Below are 14,457 nucleotides of genomic sequence, written 5' to 3'. Positions count from 1 at the left end.
AATAAAAATTCATTTTTGAATTGCTTGTTCAATTCATAACAAAAAATATCTATCTCTTTTTTTTCTTTATCGGGCGCCATTTTCAGGCGAAAAAATTAAATACTTTAATACATTATCAAGTACCATCTGACATTAAATAATGTATTAAAGAAATGAAAAATCTACATTGGGAAAATTCATTCTTTGGTAAAAACGACACCAAATACAAAAAAAAAATTAAGATAATAAAAAATTAATTAATGATTGTCTGTTTGATATATTTTAGTGGAGTACAATTCTTTTCTTCAAAAAGAAAAGAGATCATTAGCCATATACCATATACCTAATGATGAATATAAAATTCTCAATGGCATGTTAAAAATGCAAATTTCAAATTTCATTTGAAAATATTGAACGATTTCAAAGTAATAAATGAATAGTTGGTTAATAGCATTTGCGAACAAAAACTACTACTTAGCTGTGAAATATAAGTAAATTTTTCTTTCGACAACATTGGTAGAAATAAATGAATAGAAATAGAAGAAATGTGGTATAGAAAACTGTAATTATTTGTTTATGCAGAATTGCCCCTGCAATTTGTCTCACTTATTCACTAACACTCTATATATCGAAAAAGAAATTTGTAATTCTATCCAAATGATAAAATTAGATAATAAAATACTAAATTTGAATTTTCTCTACAATTATTGCCTTTATAATCATCACCTTCACATTTTATCGACGCTGAATAGGTACATAGATATTATTAAATTCCAAAAAGACTATTTCATCTTTTCATCAAAGTTCTATATGTAATCTATTTTTTTTTTACTACCTTTAACATATTGCTTGATTTAATTTTAATTTTTTAAAAAAAATCTGAAAAGATTAAATCCGAATGAATGTAGTTCGATAGGTATACCGAAAAAACAAATCAAGAAATATTTTGGTTAATCTTGAACAATTTTCAGAAATAATATAATAAGTCATTAAATCATTTGAATCATTATGGCAAGGTGAATAGTTATTCTTTATTGTTCCAAAAAATTATTGAAGACTTTTTTTCAACAAGAAATTTATTCAATATTCCAATATCATTTGGAAATCTATTCAAATGGAAAAGAATTAAAATCAATAAGATCTCAACTAATTCTCGAAAGTTCCCTAAAATGAAAACAATAGTAGGAGTAAGAATTCTATTCACCACATTTCGAAACTCGAGAACGAACCTACCGGAAGCTAAAATATTTATACTGAAACATAATATTCAATGAGAGCTAAATAATTTCTTTCGTAACGAAAAGCAGATGCGAAGAACGCACAACTCCGACGGTGTGTATCGTCGGAGCAAGCGTCGCCCGAACAGGGGCACTGAAAGTGTGGATCTAGCGGACTCGTGCGATCAACAGTTGTGCGAGACCCGCAGGTGCCCAACTCGGCCCCTTCAACGTTCTACGAGACACCGCTCTTTACACTCGCTTTGTTCCAGGTATTGACATGGGCGACTATTCTTAAGTGGGGACTCATATCTGGAGGGGGGACCTGGACGACCAATAACGCTTTAACTTATGATGTCATCGGAGGAGGAGACAGAATTCGGCTTGTATACAGATAAGCTCCTGAAGAAATCCAAAAGAACTAGACAGCGTGTGGACGCCGGTGAGCCGCGTAACTCGTACTCGTCGATCCCGAATTTCAGTTCGCGACCGACTTTTCTCGGTGGTGGTAACAATTTATACGGCGCAATTTTTACCCAACAGCAACAGTTCGGTCTCTTCGGACCGGGGTTCGCGCCCGCCAAGATGCTCAACGAATTACTGGGTCGGCAGAAGGTCGACTCCAGCGACGGGGAGGACGTCAAGTTCGACTCTGTGATCCGCTGTGACGGCAGTCCACCATCCGGTGAGCAACTCGCCCATCACATGCTCAGGGACATCCTGCAGGGCCGGAAACACGATCTCCTCTCACTGGAGCACGAGATGAGGAACGGCCAGGATAATCTAAACAACAACAACAACGATTCCAAAATTGATTCTGAACGCAACGACATTGATGCAATGCAAGGGATTAAGGACTGCGTGCAAGAAGCTGGTGGTCGTAAATCTCAAGAACCACCGATGGACGAAGCAATGAATGGTATGGAAACGGAATCTTTACCATCGCCCAAGGTGGAGCCGGCTAGTCCGGCTAAACCGGAGGATGCGAAAAAGGCAAGAGTGGAAAATATAGTTTCGGGAATGAGGAGCAGTCCTGCACCGCCCCAAGTGAACGGATGCAAGAAAAGGAAACTCTACCAACCTCAACAACACGACTCCAATGCTGACAGATATATCGACGATGATCTCGAAGAAGAACAAGAACCCATCAAGCAGAAACGAGTAGAGAAAAACTTACTCAAATCCCAGTTGAGAACGATGCAGGAACAACTGGCAGAAATGCAACAAAAATATGTGCAATTGTGTACCAGGGTGGAACAAGGATCAGAAGAAAGTCAAGAAGTGGAAGAAATTCCTAGTGATAGTGAACAAAGTTTGAAAAGATCGGATTCACCTTCTCCTGTGATTGCTAGTCCGCCAATAGTGCAACCTCCACCTCCTCCAACGTTGGTACAACAGGTGAGCAATTTGAAAATAAGTCCGCAAGGACCACCTTTCCATAATGGTATGCTTCCTGAGCATCCCCACATGAACAGTGCCGCTGCCATGTACTTGGGAGTGAATCACAAACTTTTTATGGAACAAGAAGCACGAATGGCCAAAGAAGCGGCTGTAGCTGCTTCAGAAGCCCAACAACAACAAAGTATGCCAACTCCCCAACCACATCAGCCACAAATGCCGCAAAATAAACCAGAGAACATCGCGGAAAGATTACAGCTGATGAGGAATATCTCAACCCCTACGAATAACGAACTTGAAGGATTAGCAGACGTACTAAAAACAGAAATCACAGCATCACTGTCGAGCTTGATCGATTCCATCCTGTCCAGGTTTGTACATCAGCGAAGGTGTAAGCAGCAAGATGCAGCCAACGCAGCAGAACAGTTGAACAAGGACCTGATGATGGCCTCGCAATTGTTAGACCGCAAATCTCCAAGGACCAAAGTGGCGGAACGACCTCAAGCTCCGCCGCCACAAATTCCGACATCCTCAGGACCTCAAATGGTAAATGGCAATGGTTGTCAGCCTATGGTGCACATGAACAACCATATCATTCCAAAACCTTCAGAACTTCACCTGCGACCTCCTACATTTCAGCCTCCAAAACCTCCCGGCATCAACCAGGCCCCGTTATTTGGAATGAACCACCCCTTCTGCAAGCAGGAGAATCCAGAGCAAAATGAAGCCCTCAGCCTGGTGGTGACCCACAAGAAGAAGCGACATAAAGTCACCGATACACGGATAACACCGAGGACAGTCAGCAGGATCCTGGGCGGCCAGGAAGGTATGGGAATGTCTCCGGCTTCCATGGAACACAGCCAGTGCACGTCTCCAAGACCGCCGCCATATCCCCATCACCACCAACCGCCTCCGATGCTGCCAGTGTCGCTGCCAACTTCTGTGGCCATCCCAAATCCAGGACTTCACGAATCTCAGGTTTTCTCACCCTACAGCCCTTTCTTCCATGGACCTAGCCATGGGCACCATATGGCGATGCAGGTTAGTCGAAAATTTTCTAATATTCCAAAAATAGTTTTTAATGTATTTTTACACATATTCTCATTATGGAACAATTAAGTTCATCCTTTATTACACTCGTCCTTTGTAATTTCCTCTACCATCAACAGTTCAGATTATTTTTGTTATTATTATTGCTACAGATCATTGAGTGTACAGGAAATTACTAATGACAAGTGACATTATTTATATCCATAGATTTATATCTGTTGAAATATTCAATTTGATGATCGGCAATTTTAATTCATATTTTTCCTCGTTTTCAGGCATCGTCGTCACCGCCAAGAATGCACAAAATGGAAAGAGAGTCACCCCCAATTCACCATCCCCCAACGTTACTACACCCTGCCCTCCTAGCTGCTGCTCAGCACGGTGGTAGTCCTGATTATTCTCATATGAGAGCAGTGAATATGGAAAGTAAATACGGAATAGTAAATATGGACAATGGTGATAGAAACTCTGACTGCAACTCAGGAGACATATCCTACGATGGAATGAAGCCTACTATATCCTTTTTATGCAAAGATTTTAGTAAAAATCTTAGTTCTCAACATGTACGTATTTTGATTTTTTTTATGGGGAATAATCGCCACTGTTAAAGTTTCGATTTTATTCGTTCGAACTATTAGGGGCGGGAGAAGCTCTAAGACTTCAATCAGATATAATTCTTGCATTGGAAGGTTAAGTAATTGAATAAGGTATCAGTTGGGGTATAAAATCTCTGTAATTCTATGGGAATCCCTATAATTCAGAGCTAATCCTGTTTGCCGGGATATCAAGAAAAGAAAATAACGTAGTTATTTCACGATCAAATCAATTATTTATCGGTCTTCAACTTTCCTTATTGTGAGGTTAGATGGAGATGTAGCGCATTACTGTTTGAATTTTTCAATACCAAACTCATTTTTCAAGTTGATATCTTAATAATTGAACACGAGGGTTATGGGAGAAAACATGTGGTTTCCGTGATCTTACATCAATTATGTATCAGGAAAATTATTTTTGTTCCACTGTCATTTCCAGGCTTTTATTTTTATTTTATTTCTTCCTACTTTAGCCGAATATGTCCTTAAGTCCAGAGCACTCGTCTACATTGACCCCGATGCATCTCAGGAAAGCTAAACTGATGTTCTTTTGGGTGAGGTACCCAAGCTCGTCAGTCCTCAAAATGTACTTCCCAGACATCAAATTCAACAAAAATAACACTGCCCAGTTGGTTAAGTGGTTCTCCAACTTCAGGTGAGTTTTCTTTGCTTTTATTGTGTTGAATTTCATGAAAAGTATTCGTACTACATAACAGAGATCAGAAACTTAAGAATAATATTAATAGAGATTACAAATTTGAAGTTCTGTCTTCGCGGAAGTCTATTTTTATCCTACAGGGAACCCCTCGGAAAACGTCAAATTTTCTCATATCGTTCATTAGGGATATTGGATAGATTGAAACATGCGATATTACTTTTCTTATCTTATCGCGTAAGGTACATCTGTTTCAACAAACAAAAGCTTACGCCAAGCAACAAAAGCTATGGGACGAGCTTATTATTGCATGTGCTTTGTATTATCTTTCCGTATCAAATATTTACCCAGCCATTTAGTTCGCTATTTACAATAATATAAGAACAAGTTGAACGTTTTCGATAAAACACAATCAGAATAAACAAGAAAAAATTGGGGATAAGAGTCATATCCTTCAATATTGATCAATATGATTCTTCCTCACATCAATATACGGTTTTCACTTTATCAGCAATATCAGCATTACAATCTAAAAATTTTTCTGTACTTAAATTTTGGTGTTTTCGTTGTGAGAAAATTTTTTAATATTCCATAGTTTACGAGAAGAGAGACTAGCATTATCGAAGAGAAAATGAGGAATTAACTGATGTCAATACAAAATATTTCGAGCGCTTCTCAATTTATGCATCAATTGGGCACTTGGGTATCACATATACAAATATTAAATTCTGTAGTCTCCAAGGACATGATTTAACGAAAGTTTAAAGTTACTTACCTTAGCCTTTTTTTATTTTTTTCGGATCAATTTAATTTTAACCAGAAAATTTTTTGCGTAGTAGCTACTTGTTTGCTTCTTCTTCATTTGATTCTGTAGAACAATTTCGATGTATTCTAGAGTTAGTAAAAGCGGTGTTTAATTGCTCCCGAGGCAGAATACGAAGTGTGGAAATGGTAAACTTGGCGTTACGCAAAATGATGAATTAAAAAAGGGTTATGTGGACAATGGCGCATTTATCACAATGAGGCTCCTGCGGTAAGACAATTTTCATCTGGGCTCAAACTAGCTTAATTATCTCGTTAACGAAGTCGTATATGTATGGCAAAAAAATGTATTTTCAAGTAGATCGAGAAAATGTACACAATTTTTACGCTTAATGACTAATTTGAGATATGTCAAAGCTAACGAGATAGAGAAAGAGGCAAAATTGGGGATAGGGAAAGCGGGAGCGAAAGCGAGCAATATAAAGAAAAACCTTACCCCTACTAATTAGTCTCAAGACCTTAATTAAGTTATTTTTAACTGAGCAGTATGCATTCGACGCCCTAGGGGAATATTCCATTCTAAGGTGCATACTTTCTGCATAAAACTTCGCCACAGAAGCGAACCAGCTAATTACGACGATGTTAATTATTAACTGTGCAGTTAGCAATCGACACTTCCAAGAAATTGCTGTTTTGAGAAAGAAATATCGGAGCTCCCTGCTGGTCACTTCAGATGTGGATTTTTCACTAATTAAAACAGCGTTTCAATGAGTCTCACTGTTTCTTAGTTCTGTTGCTTTATGCACAACGTTTCAAAAGTATTACTGTTGTTTCGTTCTTTTCATCTTGTCCTCTTTTAATCAATAGTTGGGGTATCGAATATAAAACATACGCGGGCTTGTCGAAAAAAGCTCTTTCCGTAGGTATGCGTATTAAATTCAGTAAAATTTATGCAATATTTTTATGTTGTCAGCTAAGTCAACTGTCAATTAAGTTTCCTCAGTTTATACATACATAATGAAAAATTCTTGTAATTTTATACTGAGAGAGGTACATGCTTAACATGCTCAAAGTAATAAACAAAACATAGATAGAGGGAGAATACGTCATTTTCAGTAAGCAAATTTTTTCCCAACATGAACTATCAAATTTAACATAAGGTGCGCGAAAATGAAAACATATCAGTGATACGATATTTCACTCAATTTTTTTCTCCACAAAGAACGCACTTTTTATGTCCCATAGTGAATCAATGTTTCTTATTTACTCAAAATATATTGAAATAAATACTTAAATATATCAGATATTCAGAAAACAAACTTCAAGTGCGCCATACGACGGGAAACAACCAATGACACTAGGAGAGCAAAAGTTGCCAAACGTTCGATTTCAGCAGATAGATACAGAAAATAATAAATATTCTGCTTACTGAAAATTTGACAATTAGGAAAAATATCGGATTCCAAATATTCAAATTTGCATATTACGTTATCGGGAATCACTGAAATAAATATATTTCATTCAATATGATATACATTCATAAAATAAAAGTAAAATTGTGGATTTGGAAATATATCACAATCCGACAACGTTATCTAACCATATTGGCGACATGCAAAATTGCGTATATGGGTACATTTGAATCTTTTTCTTGAAAACAATACACGATTTTCCTGTAATTTTGATCAGAACATAGTCTTTTGGAAATGCTTACAAGGTGCGAATTGTAAATTTTAGCGATGTCGTATGCACACGTTTTTGTATTCAAAACTAAAAATGGTTTGTGTTTCACATACATTTAAAGAATGAAATCATTTCCTGGGAATTTTTTTTCAGTATGGTGTTAACGGTATATGTCGAAAGAATCAAGAAAATGTAATAAAAAATTAATTCACACGTTTCTCGCAAGAAATATATAAAGAAATCATCCAAATAGGGGATGAACTGCTAATATCCGGCCAAAATATCCGTTATAACCTTTGATCGCATCAAATGTAACTTCAAGAATCTATTATCTCATCCGTTTTCGCACAAACTGCTATTTCTCGATTCCCATAAGAAAGCTAGCACCCTCCGGTGTCATGGGAAAGAGGGAAAGAAATCTCAAAGGCTACATCCCCAAACCTGTCGCTGGGATCCGTTGATGCACCCTCTTTCTTACTTTCTGCCTTAAGACCGCACCGAATAGCTTTCCCACCAGGTAAGTTGGCGAGTATTTGCATCGACAAAGCTTTCTTACCGAGGAAAGACGTTAGAATTTGACAAAAGGTACCAACAGCTGCCTTTTGATTTGCCCTCCCCAAGTCGGATTCATGAATGCCCTTTAAATTGTCTTTAAGACGTTCCCATAACGTCTTGAATCGAAGCACGTGTCTTGATACCAGGGCTGTACTCGGCCCAACGTATTTTTCGACTTCTTACAGAATACATGTTTGTTTCTTCAATAGAAATATTGATGCTTGTAAGGTTGAGTCACTAGTTGAAATACTGAATTGAAAATAGTAAAACAAATTCAATCATTATTCTCTCTTATCTGTGAATACAACATTCCCACATTTCACACAAACAAAGCTGCAAATGATTTTAATTAAGTCTGTCATTGGCAAATATAAAGACTATGGCTAAGATTTCAAAATTGTAAAATGTGTTATCAAATAAGATAACTATTGAAAATTCAATTGTTACTATGAGATTTCCATAGATTTTGAGAAAATTTTTGTACTTGTTGGATAACTTTTAATTTCCGTTCCTTTAATATCCACGAAAAGCTAGATTTTGAAATCTCGTGTAATATGAGAATTAATATCACATTCCTGACAAGTTTTTCATTATAAGAATTAATGTTCTATTTCCTATATAAACATCTTATTTCGGCAATAAACTCAATTTCACTTTTTTCCATCTTTTGTTTTCCATCTGCTTTTGACGTAACAGTTAAGTAAACCTTCTTATAATCTTTCATTGCGTATTTTGTCTTTGTGCTGAATGGAGAAAGTCAACAAAATATACTCATTTCTGGTTCACTAAATCACAAATTATCGGCGAAAAACATCTAACTAACGCAAACACCAATCAAAACGCCAGGTATAGGTAATAGAATGTTATATTACATATATTGCAATTGAAAGTGAAATCAAATCATTCGCTCTGATTTGTGTTTCACATAATATATGATTGTTGTATTTCATACTTTCATTTCATTGAAAGTCTTATCGATATAACTATTTAAATTGAAAAAGTCATTTTGAAGAATCTCAGCATTTGTCTCAAAAGCTAATTTAATGTTGTTATATTATTGTCGAAATTTTCATATGTTGAAAACCATAAAAGCACATGTCTGTTGTATTTCATCACAAGAAATTTAGGTAAGTCAAAAAATACCAGAACGCAGTGAGCGAAAATAAACATTTCAGTAGGTGAAGAATTATCTCGAAAATTCATCCAGAACGAAAAATATACAAAAGTAATTATATACATAAACATATTAAATTAACTTATATTTTATTAGATACATTAACTGAAGAAATAAAATGAAAAAGTTAATTAAATGATCATTGGTAACAAAAACAAGTTATAGTGGTCTTAAATTAATATTAATCTATGTGTATTTGAATATCCTTCTTCCTTCATTTTGACATCTTGACAAAATATAGAAGCTAAAAATTATATTTTAATGTATTCGAAACATGTAATATATCATTTAATCAGGTATGTGCATCTTGCATAACCCTAGAGCCCTAGAGAATAAAATTCTAGAGGTTCCCCCCTGTACTGCACAACCGCTGTTTGAACAATACCGTCGAATAGTGATCCAAAAGGGCAGATGTTCAAAGAGAATCCCTTAGCAGAAAACCGTTATAATTCTGATTAGGTTATCGTTACAAAGGCCGTTCATAAAAAATATCACCTCCGAGATTTCTTAGTTGTTTTCGTATTCATTTTGATACTTTTACAAGCGAAATAAATAATTATTAACGAAACAACAGTGAAAACTTTTGTATTTTCCAAATTATTCATCTTTTGTGAGATATGAAATATTAAATTCGCGTATATTCTCGTTCAAGGCTAGGATGATTACCCTGGGTTTTTCCAACTGTTATTGTTCAAATATAAAGCGCAACCAAATGCAAGATGCAGGTATAGCTATCGATTCGACAATCATAAATAGGACAGTTGTTCATTCGAAGATAATTTTCTCCAATAATTTATTCATGATGATCGATCATTTTATGTACTTATGTGAAGAACTTAATTGGGGGAGTTCGTACATCGGAAACCATGACCCAGGATCGTAAGATTACTGATTGAATGAGAAGGAAAAGGCGTGATGATGTCTAGACCTCAGGTCCGAAACGTTTATTAGGTTCCGATTGAACTGGACATCTTCAGGAAATAGAAATAATTAGGTTGGGTACCTCAAGGCAATCACGTCTTCTTTAATCTCTGAGCAATATAAGAGCACATTACAAATTTTGGATAGTCTAGAAATTAGCGATCTGACTCGATCGCATAATTCCTGGGGTAAACACAAATCGCTCCAGTCAGTATCTTCGACAAAGCAATGTTATGTCATCGAGTTTCACTCTCCAATTATAGGCTAGTTGGGCATACATAATTGATGCACCTAAATTAGCTACGCTAAATTATAAACGCTAACAACTGTTGCTCTTCATGTGAATGATCTGAATATTAATTGTTCCATTTATTATATTAGGTCGATACCTGCGTAAGTCCATCCAAGTTCAATTGAAGTAAAATATAAAAAAAATCATAACATAAAATCGGATTTTTCGTCTTAGTTTATTTTTATTATTAAGAAACTATTGATTACAGTTGAAATTGCAATCGTCTGGTGTTTGATTTCTTGATTATAGGTTCAATTATTTTTAAGCAAAGGAATTTATTCAAATCATTACTTTACTATTTTTTTCTTTTATCGAATTTTCAAGCTAGAATGTGCAAAAGCTTTTATGATCTTCAAAAAAATGCCGAAGAAGAAGGACAATAACTTTTCAATACGAATTTTATCCATTGTCGAAGAACTTAATCTGGATCAGTTATGCCTCAAACTGTTCTTAATAGTTGTACGTTTTCTCTGCATCATGCTGGTACTACACCTGCTAATACTCGAATTTGGAAAGCTCTTCAAGCATTCACCTGAATTTCTATGACCTCCTTAGAGTTCATACCCGCATATATAAACCCTTATTATTCGAAGATCATTTGCGCAGATACTTCCAAAAGCACTTCAATGACGGTTCAAGAAACAAGCTGGTGGTTACTTAGCATAACCACGGCTGTTACAAGCGTCCACAACGATCTACACTTATTTTTTTTTAAACGATAATTATGTGTTTCGACTGAATGCCGTCTCACTATGACAACCCGCGTAAAAAAGTGTTTGTTGACATCTACCTACGCATATCCAGAAGAGGGCAATTCGAACGGATTCTAGTATCAGACAGCGACTGCATTTGTTACTGAATCAGGGAATAAAGTGGCAATTACCGGCAACTAAAGTGTCTCCCACCGTGTGGTTTATCACATCAGTTTTCACTTCAATATTTGAGGGCATTCTTCCATGTCCGCCACATGAAACACTTGATGCCCACCTGGAGCATCATCTGAAGAGCAAATTATGACATTCCTAAAAGCAATTCTTTTTGTATAAGGTGAAAAAAAGTTGCACATAACCGATTATTGAATTTTGAAGGCTAAATTATGGTGAAATTAATAATTTTAGGAAAAACCAAGGGTTCAAAACTGGCAGAGCGAAATTTATTAGTTTTTATTTTCGACGTTAAAAATGACAAACTATGTGTAAAAGTTTCTGTTTTCCGTTATATGTACGAATTACATACATACAAATAAATCATTTTTTCTTCAATACAATATCCTTTTTCTTTGCAGAGAATTCTACTATATCCAGATGGAAAAGTATGCAAGACAGGCTGTGTCTGAAGGTGTGAAGAACGCGGAAGACTTGCACGTCGGAGGAGATTCCGAATTGTACAGGGTGTTGAATCTTCACTACAACAGAAACAATCACATCGAGGTATGGGGACCGCAGGTTCGTGAATGTCCGAGACATCTGCATTACTCAATTTTCTCCTTTATTTTTTTTTATTACCGCTTGAATGGAAGAAGAAAGACTTTTTATTTTGCGATAGAAATGCTTTCTTAACATCCAGCTATGTTTGGCTTCAGTAGATGTCTTCGATAACTTCACGTTATTAGTTTAACTTTATTTATTTCATTCATTTATTTTCTAATTCTATTTGTTTTTTAAATCATCATTTTATTTCATCACAAATATGGAGCAAATGTAGAACGATCGTTTAATAATGTCTTCTATTCTAGGTTCCCTCGAATTTCCGATTTGTAGTAGAACAAACGTTAAGAGAGTTCTTCAAAGCGATCCAAGAGGGCAGGGACTCGGAACAGTCTTGGAAGAAATCGATATACAAGATCATCTCCAGATTGGACGACCCAGTGCCCGAGTACTTCAAGTCGCCAAATTTCTTGGAGCAACTAGAGTGACCAGAAGTAGGTTCTAAGATAGTGGTACCTGAGAACCACTGGTATCAGCCTCTGGTGGCTAGTAATTAAGGAAGACAACACCACAGCACAGAATCGGTGACGTGACAAACTGTCGACTATTTATTTGTTTTGAATGGTTGTGAAGATATCGACGCGGTTAATATTCTTCCTTGGTGTCTTCAAGCGCATTCTGGACTATTGTTAATAATATTAATCGTGATTTCAGTTGACAGGATGAAAGACTATTTACAAATAATATGCCTCAGGCTTTTTGTTCGTTGTAACGAACAGTGAATACAAATCAATCAATTTTTCAGCGGTTACCTGAATGTTTAACAAATAGTATTACAGAAAAACACAAACACTTCTATGATATGTTTTCCAGCCAGCAGTCAGCAAGTTCAAAATCTGCATTTTCCGTTTACTTCGGCATATTGTTTCCACCTACGCCACTGTAAACTGTGCTCAGTTTTTGTAGCATGTGTAAATAAGAAACATTCCAGATATCTTGTAAATAATATTCGAATATTTAATTTATATAATTTACCCCTACTTTACCAAAGTTATCGTTCTGCTAGTCGTATATATAAGTTTATTCGATTTGAGTAAATTTATGCCCAATTATATTTATTTAATATTGGAATGACTATTCGAAATATTATTCGTATAGTCATTTCGAACAAAGGCAATCAATTTTTCTAATTTGAATATTGTTATATAAATTTCTATATTGAGTTGGTATGTGGTTATAGCACATTTTATTTATTTTATTGTTTTTTTTTCGGTCCAATTATTGAAAAGTTTAGAAATCGGAAGAAATACGTTACATCGTTGCTCAACAATCTATTTCTTCCCCTCAACACCTAGTTCTCTTTCCTTTTCCCTTTATGAAGTTCCTTCTTTTATACCATTTTACTTTTCAATAATTCGATCCCTATCATTTCCATTTATCGTTGGAGAAGGCTAGTTGCTTTTTCGCATACCTACTTGATATAATGTACTTAAAATTTTAATTTTATTTAGTTAATTTTTCACTAGCACGTTTTAGTGTAGTATAAACACAATTCAAAACACTGTGTGAGGCAACTAGTCATTGATGATAATAATTATTATATTATGAGAATTAATAAATATAATGTATTATTTTGTTCAATTTTTTTTTATTTATTCATTATTTTTTTTAGTTTTTTTTATCAGTGAATGTGCAGTTTACAGTGAAGCCTCTAATACAAACGGGTAGAGAAAAAAATTCTGGATAATTCCCGGAAGCAAATTGTACATAAATTTCAGCATGGTTTCCTTCACATCCCGCAATAGTTTGTCACTGAGAAATTGTAAGCCCCGGGTTGATACATTTTGATTATAGCCTACAACTAGGCTATAAAAATGTGATTTTACTGTTCCTAAGGTCTATATATTCGAAACTGCCGAAATTATAAGACTGCCATTAATTTAAGGTTCATTTGATGGTTGTGTTGCGTATATCTTTCAGTTTCCTTTCAAAATTAATGGTTTGGGTGTTAATAAACTTTAGTTGTGTTTAGTTTTACTCGGGGCTTCGATACTGGTACGTTACAAAAAACGTTTTTAAAATTAAATTTATATCTAAATAGTTGTTTAAGATGATAAAATATTTAACGTTGTCCAGGTAAAGTACCCAAAGCGCGACAGGTTCTCAAGCCAGCAAACTCCCACCTCTTCAAATCCAAACTGTAATTATAAAAGAAATTCAGTTTCCAAACGTTTCTCTTGATGTTAATTGACTGATATTCGATATTATTCGTATTCTCTTGGAATTGGGATGAAACAAAAAGGTTGCTGCATCATTAAATTTCTGTTGTGGGAAATATTCAAGGGAAGCATTTAGACTCGATTCCAAAAGTTAGTTGTATATAATAAAATGTAGCCAATTCAAATCCATAGATATAAACTGGTAGAATTTGCACATATATTCGGTGTTTATTTGAAATATAACGATGAAATAGTGGGGTGGGTCATCCCCTGAGTACAAAGGTTTGGGAACCAGTCGTAGTGACCAAAAGGGAATGAAGTGAATACCCAAGTGCTTTATTTTTACTTGTTGAGTAACTTAGTGCAATCCTTGCAGATTTTTACTTGACGGCGGACTTAGGGTAATTTTACACAAGAAATTTTTTTTTCTTCCGATGAATACGCATCATCTTAGAATTATCAATCACTTGTTTATAATTACACGTTTAAATATGGCTTTCTTCCACCTCGGAACACCAAACACCTTCATTGA

General features: G+C 35.3%; 1 protein-coding gene across 5 annotated transcripts in view; it reads left to right on the top strand.

Moving 5' to 3' along the window:
* The window catches only part of LOC123671723 (homeobox protein prospero-like), a 107,497-nt gene extending 94,150 nt beyond the window's left edge, over positions 1–13,347 (top strand). For 3 of the 5 annotated variants that reach the window (XM_045605717.1, XM_045605718.1, XM_045605716.1), the window contains 5 exons: positions 1,469–3,635; positions 3,920–4,207; positions 4,711–4,892; positions 11,565–11,724; positions 12,015–13,347. In XM_045605717.1, the coding sequence (XP_045461673.1) occupies positions 1,548–3,635; positions 3,920–4,207; positions 4,711–4,892; positions 11,565–11,724; positions 12,015–12,194 (2,898 nt within the window). In that variant the 5' untranslated portion in view covers positions 1,469–1,547 and the 3' untranslated portion in view covers positions 12,195–13,347. The remainder of the gene's footprint in view (positions 1–1,468; positions 3,636–3,919; positions 4,208–4,710; positions 4,893–11,564; positions 11,725–12,014) is intronic. The other 2 variants (XM_045605720.1, XM_045605719.1) reach the window with 2 other exon arrangements.
* The last annotated feature ends 1,110 nt before the right edge of the window (positions 13,348–14,457 follow it).

This window comes from Harmonia axyridis, chromosome 1, assembly GCF_914767665.1.
Source record: "Harmonia axyridis chromosome 1, icHarAxyr1.1, whole genome shotgun sequence".
Taxonomy (NCBI): domain Eukaryota; kingdom Metazoa; phylum Arthropoda; class Insecta; order Coleoptera; family Coccinellidae; genus Harmonia; species Harmonia axyridis.
The sequence above is the reverse complement of the archived record's forward strand: the minus strand, read 5'-3'. Positions and strand labels throughout refer to the sequence as shown.